Raw genomic sequence first — 9,804 nt, forward strand, 5'->3', positions numbered from 1 at the left:
TTACTATCATGATTAGATCATCACTACTACTCTGCAAGGTAGTTATTGTCCCTATTTACAGATGAGGAAAATAAGGCTTAAAGACACTGGCTATTTCCCTGCCTATAAAAGTACATACACTTTGTAAAGATTTCAAACCAAAAAAAAAAAGTGAAAAATAGGAAGTTGAAGCGTCCTGTGTCTCACCTCAGGGACAACATCTAGGGCTAGTGTCTCAGCTTTCTGAATTTTTAAAATGTACACAAACACAGACACACAAACTTGCAAACTTTTTTACAAGGGACTGGGACCATATTATTTGGAAACTTCCTTTTCTTCTCTCTCTGTTTTTGTTTATATAATTTATTTTATGATTAAATTTTTTTATTTTATATATTTTTTACAGCATCTTTCATTTTTGCACAATGCATGCATTTTCATCTTGGTTATATTCCCCATACAATTCCCACCCCCCTATCCTTTCTTCTCTCAGCGGTGCAGGGGTTTTTGGGGAGCCAGAGCTTTCTGAGGACACCCCGGGCTGTGTGACTTCACAAGCGTCGCCTTAGCTGCCAGCGTGCCTTTCCCCCATTGACAGAACGCGGGTTGGCACCTCCGCCCCCGCCCGCCTCGTGATAATCTGGAATATTTCCAAGGTCCAGCCCCAGCTGACCAAGACGGCAGCCGCAGTCAGATGACGCAGCCGCGCAGGAAAACTCAGCGAGCTCGGGGGCTTCCAGGCGCTGGTCGACGACCGCGTCAGCGGGGCGGGGCCTGGGCGGGGCGGAGCCTGGGCGGGGCGAGGGCGGGGCCACGGGCCTGAGCGCGTGAGGGCCGGTAGGCGGGCCGCGGCGTGACGCAATCAGCGCCCGCGCCTGGCCCTCCCCGCGCGGCCAGGCCCCGCCCCCCGCCCTCGGCCGCGCGCGGACGCGGCGCTGGCGCAGCGATGGCGGAGGCCGTGGAGCGCACTGACGAGCTGGTCCGCGAGTACCTGCTCTTCCGCGGCTTCACGCACACACTGCGGCAGCTGGACGCCGAGATCAAGGCGGACAAGGAGAAGGGGTTCCGGGTGAGCGCCGGCGGGCGCGGCGCGGCCGGAGGCGGCCCCGGGGAGCCCGAGGCGGATCTCCTCAGCCCTGCCCCCCGGGGCGGGCGCGGCGCTGTCAGCGCGCCCTGGGGCCGGCGGCATCTGCGCGGCCCCGAGGGGGCCCTGCCGCGCCCCAAGTTACCTGCTGAGTCAGGAGAATGGCCGGGGCTGGAGCCGGGGTGCCCAGGCGCCGGGGCCCCGCTCCCCGACCCCCCCGCCCCCCCGCCTCAGCCCCCGCCAGGTGCTGGCAGGTCGTTGGCCAAGATGGCGGTGGGTTTTAGGTGCTGAGGGTTGGTGGATGGTTGAGTTTTGGCACCAGATATTTCCGAGTCGGCGTCCCGTGGCCCCGGGAGCGAAGGGGACCGCAGCCCAAAGTGCTCGCTGGGTTCCCGTGTCTCTAGGGTTTGTCTGAAATGGCTTGGGCAGCGACTCAGGCGATTTTCTGCAGTGGGGAGAGACCTTCTTGTTGCCCATTTTAGAACCATTAATTCTGTGTGTGGTCGTCTCGTTTTTTTCTCTACAGTGTTTGTTTTCGATGATTGTTTTTTTCTTAATTGGACAAGCACTTACTGCCTGTTTTAATTCATTAAACAGCCCCTACTTAGACGTGATCTTCCCTTGAGAAGTTCTTGGAACTTGCAGGTGTGTTTGCTGACTTCAGTTGGTATCCACGCTCGAATGGACGAAGGCAGGGAACTAGCAGCCAGCGCCCTGGAGGGGAGTCAGGAGGCCTGAGTTCTTGTCTTGCTAAAGTTAGTGGCTTCGTAGAGGCAAAAGCGAATCATTTCAGCTCTCCAAACCTCAGTGTCCTGGTGTATAAAAAAGGGAATATTGGGACCTCCCCGGTGGAGCAGCGGTTGAGCGCTGGGCTGCGAAGCTGCCCGCAGCCTCTGCAGTGCCGGGTTTGATACCCGGCTGCCAGGGGAGGGTCCCACGTGGCGCGCAGACCTCTCCTGCCGCCCGCTGCTCCCCTCAGCAGTGTGCTTCGGTCCTTCTGCCTGCTCTGGCTCTGGTGAATTCTCTCACCCTCCCGCGCTTCTGACTGTACCCGGTGCTTGTATAAATAAATAAATAAATCTTTTTTTTTTAAAGGGGGGATACTGGATTGTTACTAGTACCCAAAACCTTTTTGAGACTGTGTGCTCTGTCATTGGGAGGTGACTTCTTTGACACCCTGAGCTGCTCCCAGGGCTTTGGTGGCACTCTGGTGACTTGAAGGAGTCAGTGTCTCTCATGCAAAGTCTCAGAATCCTGGACTGGTGGGGGTCCACCAGTGGGAGGACAGTGGAAATTGTCTGACTCTTTTATTATTATTATTATTTTAAAGATTTATTTATGCATACAAGAGCTGGGGGGCAGGACAGAGATGGGGGGAGGTGAGAGGATTCACCAGAAACAGTGGGGAGCAGAACAGCCAGACTGACTGAAATACACTGCTGAGGGGAGTAGCGGGTGAGACAGGAGAAGTCTGCTGTGCCATGTGGGTAGCTCCCTGGCCAGCCTGGGATTGAACTCGTGCTGCAGAGGCTGCGGATTGCTTCATAGTGCGGTGCTTAACCCTTTGCGTCACCAGGGAGGCCCTCTTTTATTATTTTTTAAAATATTAGGCAGCTGACACCAAAGAGTTGACGTGACATTGCCACGTTGGTAGAATAAGTCAGAGGCAAATCCAAGACCTCTACTCATCTGCTTCTTGGGCCTGAGTGCTTTCATGCCTGAAATCTCCGTGCTTACTAGAGGGCCAAATCACAGGGCTAACGCCAGAAACTAACTTACAAGCTGTCATGCCAGTGTGTTTAGGAAGGTTTGTAGATTGCTAACTTAAAAAAAAAAAAAAGAATATCCAGAAGGCACAATAAGAGGTCAAAGCGGTGTTAACTCTGCAATGAGGGGAGAATTCCCTTCTGTCTTTCCCACCTTCTCCATCCCAGCTTTCTCTCACCAGGTGGACAAGATTGTGGACCAGCTGCAGCAGTTAATGCAGGTGTATGACTTGGCTGCCCTTCGGGATTATTGGAGCTACTTAGAGCGGCGGCTCTTCAGCCGCTTGGAGGATATATATAGACCCACCATCAACAAACTGAAAACCAGCTTGTTCCGCTTTTATCTCGTCTACACAATCCAGGTGCTTGTTGGCCCAGGGTCTGCTTTCTCAGTGGAGAGAGTTCTTTGCTCTAGAAATAGATTTCTTTTTAACCCCTAAGGAGGACCCTGTGTTACTCTGGAAAAGGGTGTAACAGTCACAGTGCAAGTTCGTGTTGACTCTTTTCCTACATTTTTTTCCTTTCATCTCTAGATCATCTGACTTGTCTTCCTCATTCCTATTTCCTCTCGTTTTAAGAACATAAGCCTGGGTAGTGTTTCAGAGAACATAAGACGCTGATTAAGGTTTGAGTAATAAATTTGATAGCTAAACTGGGAGTATAAAGCACTTAGATGATTTGAAAATCAACTAGGAATTAATTTTTAGGAGGGCATTTCTCATCAGGACTTCAATTTAAAGTAGCTTTGAAGTTGTAAGGAAACTTGAGAAAGAGTGGTTTCCTTTGTTTTATGGAGTTTGTAGCCATTCAAAGCCTCTACAGTGCAGTGACAAGAATCTTCCCTCTAGACTTCTGTCTTTTCCTCCTTGCTTGGCAGACAAACAGAAACGACAAGGCTCAGGAGTTCTTTGCAAAGCAGGCCACGGAGCTCCAGAACCAGGCTGAATGGAAGGATTGGTTTGCCTTGCCCTTCTTGCCATCCCCAGACACCAACCCCACCTTTGCTACCTACTTTTCTCGACAGTGGGCTGACACCTTCATTGTGTCCCTGCACAACTTCCTGAGCGTCCTATTTCAGTGTATGCATATCCTTTTTGCTGCCTGGAGCTGTAGGCCCAATCTGAAGCCACCAGTGTGATCAGTGGTGGCTGCCCTGATGGGGATGCAGCCATTTCGTCTACAAAATCCCCTGGGACTGTTGTCATGTATCATGTGAAGGGGCTGGAAAGATTCTGGTTATTTTTGTCACTGGGCCAGGGAATCATAAATCTCGGCTCTGATGCTCAATGCTGAAGTAATAGCTGAATGCCTGGGCAGAGACTATAGTAGAGGTGGGGTGCTAGTGCCATTTTTGAGAGGAGCCCTCAAATAGGGTGAAGGGCTTCTCTCAGCAAATACAGGGGTTGAAAGGCAGCTGCTGCTTAGTGCAGCCTGCCAGCCTTGGGAAGCACCGTCTCTGCAGGCTCTGTTTTCCTGGATAGCACTTGCCTTTGTTGGGTAGAGGTGGTAAATGAGGACACATCCCAGGCTGGAACCTTCTGCGTGTGACAATGTTTGGGTGGCTTTCTCTGGCAGTGATGTCAGTTTTTCTCAATTTGCCAGGAAACAGCAGCTTTAAGAACACACAGGTGGATATTTGAGAGAGAAAGAATGTAAATCTACTATTTTCTCACAGAAAGCCTACCATCCCAGGCTGGGCCATCCTCCGCTGCTCATGCTCTCCAGACCTGCATTCTCAGGGAGAAGGGAGTTCTGTTGGAAGGGGGCTGCCTGGTGAGGCATTGATAATGTGGGCCTGCTAGAGCCCCACCCACCGGCCCTTTTGGCCTCCGGGAGGAGCAGCTTCTAGTGGAGGCAAGAAGGGTGCCCTTTCCTTTCGCTCTTCATCCTGAGTGCTCTCAAAGGAAACTAGCCAGGGGTTCAGCCCAGAGGTGCTTAGGACATGTGGGCCCTCTAGGGAGCCGAGAAATGTCGCTTAAGATCTGTTCAGTGCCTGACAGTGCCCCTCAAACTAGGACCAGCACATTGGAGCTCCAGTTCTTTCCTCAGTGCCCAGGCCCTCCCTGCTTTGTGTTCCTCCTGACAAAAGCTGTTTGAGGTGATTGGGGAAGACTGATACTCTAACCTTGAAGGTGGATTGCTTCTCCATCATGCAGTCTGCAGAAACCTCTCTGCAGTCTAAACCTTTCCATCTGCAGAGGGCAAAGCGGCATGGCCGGCGTGTCTGTGCAGCTGGTAGAGCAGTTGGCAGTGCATTTACGGAGCCACTGGCCTCTGTGCTGAGTTTGCTGAATGTAGCTCTCACTTAAAGAGCCCACAGCACCCAGCCTGTCCTCCACTCCCTGTGACTCACATTCAAGGGCTGTGCTAGTGTGTCAAGAGTTTGAGAAGGGCTTTAATGGTTTCGCAAGCAGGCTTATTCTTTAACTTGGTGTACCAGTTCCCGTGATCCTGAACTTCGACGCGGAGTGCCAGCGGACCAACCAGGTCCAAGAAGAAAATGAGGTTCTGCGCCAGAAGGTTGGTTCTGAACACACTTGCTCCTCCTTGGGAAGGACTTCTGCTTTTTGTGTATGAAATTAGGTAGTGGCAGCAGGGGGCTGATTAAATATAGGAAAGCAGTGATCTCAGATGAAAGTGAGTCACCAGAAAGCCGGTGTCGGGAAGGACTTGGGGGCTGCATGATCTCTGGAAACCAGAGGCACAGTTTGAATGTCAAGCTGTGCACGGCGAGCGACATCGAGCAGTGATGAACTTGTAAGAGGAGAAAGACTATCCATGCGCCGTGTCGCTGCCCCAGGCCTTTTCCACACGTCTCGTCGTCTGTGTTGCGGGTTTAATTCTGCTCAGTTCAGTGTTTCTCTCGTTCAGTAAAATGATAGCCAGGGAACCATGTTTCCCTTTGCTTTTTGCCTGAGGAGCATTTCTCTGCCCTAGAAATGAAGAGATCTGTAGATTACATGTTCAGCACAAGGAAGAGTAAAAGCTCTTTTGGCTTGGGAGTTTCAGATTCTTGGGTTTTGTTCAGGCAAAAGGTTAAAATTCTGAACTTCAGTTTTTTTCCAGGAGTTCCCAAGCCCTTGTAAAGCAGGATGGGGTGGGACTCTTTCTCCGTGAATTCGGGAAGAAGTCAGTCAAATGATAAAAAGGAAGCAAGTCAAATGATTTAAAAAAAAAAAATGGCTTTTGTATTTCTGATGGTTTTTGGTTTCACACATTAAGTTCAAGTCACGGCGACCACTTGCCCATTATTCCCATCTGATCTAACTCTCTCTGGGCAGAGTGAGAAGAGCATGCTGAGGTGGAGGGCCAGGGGTCTTTTGAGCCAGAGAAGGGCTTTGCGTGTGTCCAATCTTCCCCAGTGGAAGGAAGATAAGGTGAGATCACAGTCTAACTCGGCCCCACCCTCTTATGTAGCTTTTTGCATTGCAAGCCGAAATCCACCGACTAAAGAAAGAGGAGCAACAGCCAGAAGAGGAAGAGGCCTTGGTCCAACACAAATTGCCTCCGTATGTCTCCAACATGGACCGTTTTGGGGACTCGGAACTGTGAGTGTGCCCTGCATTGTGTGGCCGGGACGACCAAGCTCCCTGCTCTCCTCTGTCCCCTGAGCTCCCATCTAGGGGCATCTCGCTGTGCCCTCTGCACCTGGTGATGCAGAATTGCCAGATCCTGGCACTCGCTGCCCTTGCTTCTGAGCTCTGTGAGTACGGGCCCCTGGCCTGGAACATCCTCTAGAAGTTCCCCCCCAGTGCCCGGCCTTCGAGCCTGCCCAGAGGGAGGGAGAGCTGCACCACTCTGCCAGGGCCTGCATGTCCAAGATGTGCACAACCTGAATAAACCAACAGCTGCTGTTGTGCAGCCGTGGGTGGTTTTTGAACTTTGAAGGGCGCACCTCCTGGATGAAAGGATTGGCCGCTGCAGGTTGGATGTGTTCAGCCACAGAAACACACTCCAGCGTGAGGGTTTGTGGAAGCAAGCAGAATGGGGAGTTATTTGAGTGACCTTCAAAATAGCCAGTTCAAGCAGAAAACCCAGGTGCTAATGGGAACAGTAGCAGTTGAAGGAACAGAGCCAGCGACAAGTTGTGGTGGATGATCAGGTTGTCAGGATGCAGACCCAGTGGTGAGATTCCACACCTGCACGCAGCCAGAGGCTGTGTCTGCGGAAGCTGTTCTGGCATCTGAGCTTGTGACATCCACTGGGGTTTTTGTTCAGGCAAAAGGCACAACCATGATTGTAATTTAAAGATTTTTAATAACTATATTAGAAAAAAGTAAAAGGAAAGAAAAAACTTAATTTTAATGATATATTTTATTTGGCCTGATATATCCCAAATGTCCTCTCAACATGTAAGGAATAGAAACAAAGTATTAACGGGACAGTTATACTTTTTCATGCTGATGCTTGAATTCCCGTGTGTATTTTCCTCATCCACACATCTGGATTTGGACTGATCCCATTTCAGCGCTCATCACCATGGGTTGCTAGTGGCCAGTGCCCAGCACAGCTCTGAGTGTGACCACAGCCTTCGAACCCACCTCTGTGCCAGCTAGTCTGCTGGCTCCCTTTGGTAGGAGAAATGGTACTGATACTGATACATTAAGGTGATACTACCTTAATGCCCAGGCCTGTGAACCCCGCTACAGCTGGGTCCCTGGCATCGGTTATAGCTCAGGAGGTCTGTGTTCCGGATTCTTCCGCGTCCCTTCCACCTTGTGACCTTGTGGTGTGTCTCTCTGACCAGAGCCATGGTGTGCAACCAGAGGAACACCTCCCTCTCTCAGTCACCTCGTGGGGGCTTCCTGTCCTCGCTGCTGCCGCAGAGTAAGAAGAGCCCTTCAAGGTTGTCACCTGCTCAGGGGCCCCCTCAGATTCAGAGCTCGGCCAAGAAAGACTCCTTCAGCAGCCAGGTAAGCTCAAATCCCGCCTCTCTAACTTTGCCAAGAGGCCTGTGACATCTAACCTGTGTTGAGATCTGCAAGTGCAGACTGTGTGTTCCCCTTTGGCTGATTTCTCTGGTGTGCCGAGGCATTCCGTTTCTTCCTCTCCGCCTTTCCCCTCACAGACGAGTATGATTCTGCAGGATGAGACTGTTGGGAGGGTATAGAGGAGGCACCGAGAAGGAAAATCCACTCACGGCATTCCGACTCTCTGCCTGCTCCCTCTCCCCTCACTCTAGTATTGCAGGTGTTGCAGGCACACTGAGCCAGCGGGGAGGTATTGATCAGCCCCAGGGTGCTCCCCTGTGCCAGCTCTCAGAAGCTTGACTCTGCAGGTGCAGGAGTGGAGGGCAGTGAGAGGAAGGGTGCTTGGAAGGTTCTCCCCTTTTCTCATCAATTTCCTATGAATGCAGGAGGACTGACCACTGTGATTTGGTCTTATGATTCAAGGGTAAATTGAAGTGATTCTGGAATTTTGAATTTTGGCCAATGTAAAGTAGCATGTAAAGAGTAAATTAGAGTTACTTCTGAATTGATGTATTTCTTTTACAAGTTGATATTTACTGATGCTGCAAAGGATTTTGCAATTTTTCACTTGTATAGAAGCTTGCAAGAGAACTTTTATTATGCCTGGTTATTTCCAAAACAGCCACAGGTCCCACTGAATAGTTTTTAGTAGAGATGGTCTGAATTTGTTGCTTTTAGAATTTATTGTTATCAGAGAACAAGTTTAACAGACCCGCAGTTATGCTGTATTGCTTGCAGAGAGACCCTTTCTCTTTTAATATAGTTTTGTTTGTACAGATAGAGTAAGTCTTCATGGTCTCTGCCTTTTTCTGCTCTGAGCTTGAGAATAGTCGAGAGTCACGCGGCACAGCTTACCACATCAGGGAGGCAGGGTCAGCCCCTAGCTGCCGTCGGGGAGTCGGGCTTTCTAGCCCAGGACTTTGGATTACTATTGTTGAAGTGCAGACGCTGAGCATGACACCGGAGAAGAAACAGGCAACTGAGTTGTCAGCTTTGAGCCCTCGTTTATCACCCTTGCTCTGATTGCTTACACTTGACCTAAGGAGCGTGGCATAATAATGACAGTACTTATGCTCTTGTGGGAGGGTTAGCTGAGGTGATGTAAGCGCCCCCAGTGTATGCCTGGAATATCATAAACTCATAGTGAGTACATTTTAGTAGTAACTGTAGTAATTTAGCAGTAATTGTGAAGGTACCAGCCTACTTGAGGACCCTTGTGGTTTCTGAGACCTGAGTGCCAAATGACTATAATCTTATAATCCGTGATGGTCCAGTCGAGGCAGTCAAAAATCAATCATGGTTACTCTTTTAGACTGTTTCTGAAATTCAAACCTTAAAATTATAAATCCAGTTCTGTGGCCGGAGTTAGTTTTACTATTTGTGGCACAGGTCTTGTTCACCTTACAGTTTGCTCAGTGCAATAGTAGATGATGTGTGGCATGTGAAGGCCCTTGAAATGTGCAGGAAGTTATGAAATTTCATTTGCATGGATCTTAGAGGGAGGCTCTTGGGAGTTAGGCCTGTGCCCTTGCTCTTTATGTGTTCAGGAGCTCAGTGTTGTATGGTGAAGTTGAAGTGGGATTGGAAATTTCTAACATAGTTCACATTTAAGAGCTGAAGTTAGAAATGTGTCATTTGCAGCAGACATTCCTTACCTTGCCTCTAAAATATCTTTAAACTCCATGTGGTGTGTTGACAGAGCAAAGGCGGCCCTCTTTCTGGTTCCTGACTGCAAAGGTCTATAATCTGAAAAAGCCCCAGGACTGGGCTGCCCATCAGTCTGTTACTGATGATAGATCAGTTAGTCTCAGCATTGATATTTTAATTCTAAAAGTAACTAGTGGGGCCTCCCCGGTGGCGCAGCGGTTGAGCGCTGGGTTGCGAAGCTGCCCGCAGCCTCTGCGGCGCTGGTTCGATCCCGGCTGCTCCCCGGCCACCAGAGGAGGGTCCCACATGGCGCGCAGACCTCTCCTGCCGCCTGCTGCTCCCCTCAGCAGTGTATTTC

General features: G+C 50.3%; 1 protein-coding gene across 3 annotated transcripts; it reads left to right on the forward strand.

Annotated features, from left to right (window-relative positions):
- Positions 1–900: 900 nt before the first annotated feature.
- Positions 901–7,959, forward strand: LOC119247309 (WD repeat-containing protein 91-like). Of its 3 annotated transcripts, none has more exons than XM_054692691.1 (7): positions 901–1,048; positions 1,661–1,708; positions 3,012–3,191; positions 3,707–3,913; positions 5,266–5,349; positions 6,247–6,377; positions 7,577–7,959. In XM_054692691.1, exons 1-7 carry the CDS (start codon positions 926–928, stop codon positions 7,785–7,787), a joined length of 984 nt encoding a protein of 327 aa, XP_054548666.1. In that variant the 5' UTR covers positions 901–925; the 3' UTR covers positions 7,788–7,959. The 3 variants fall into 3 exon arrangements, with proteins under 3 accessions (XP_054548666.1, XP_054548667.1, XP_054548668.1); XM_054692692.1 differs by having other exon boundaries at positions 6,247–6,338; XM_054692693.1 differs by lacking the exon at positions 1,661–1,708.
- Positions 7,960–9,804: the final 1,845 nt, after the last annotated feature.

This window comes from Talpa occidentalis, unplaced genomic scaffold (genome assembly GCF_014898055.3).
Source record: "Talpa occidentalis isolate TD23 unplaced genomic scaffold, MPIMG_talOcc4v2.1, whole genome shotgun sequence".
Taxonomy (NCBI): domain Eukaryota; kingdom Metazoa; phylum Chordata; class Mammalia; order Eulipotyphla; family Talpidae; genus Talpa; species Talpa occidentalis.

Bases quoted from the DNA above. Each gene is read 5' to 3' on its own strand.
- LOC119247309 (XM_054692691.1), top strand. From the start codon at position 926: ATGGCGGAGGCCGTGGAGCGCACTGACGAGCTGGTCCGCGAGTACCTG. The intron at 1,049-1,660 runs GTGAGCGCCGGC...TTCATTAAACAG, and splicing joins ACAAGGAGAAGGGGTTCCGG to CCCCTACTTAGACGTGATCT. The intron at 5,350-6,246 runs GTTGGTTCTGAA...CCTCTTATGTAG, and splicing joins ATGAGGTTCTGCGCCAGAAG to CTTTTTGCATTGCAAGCCGA.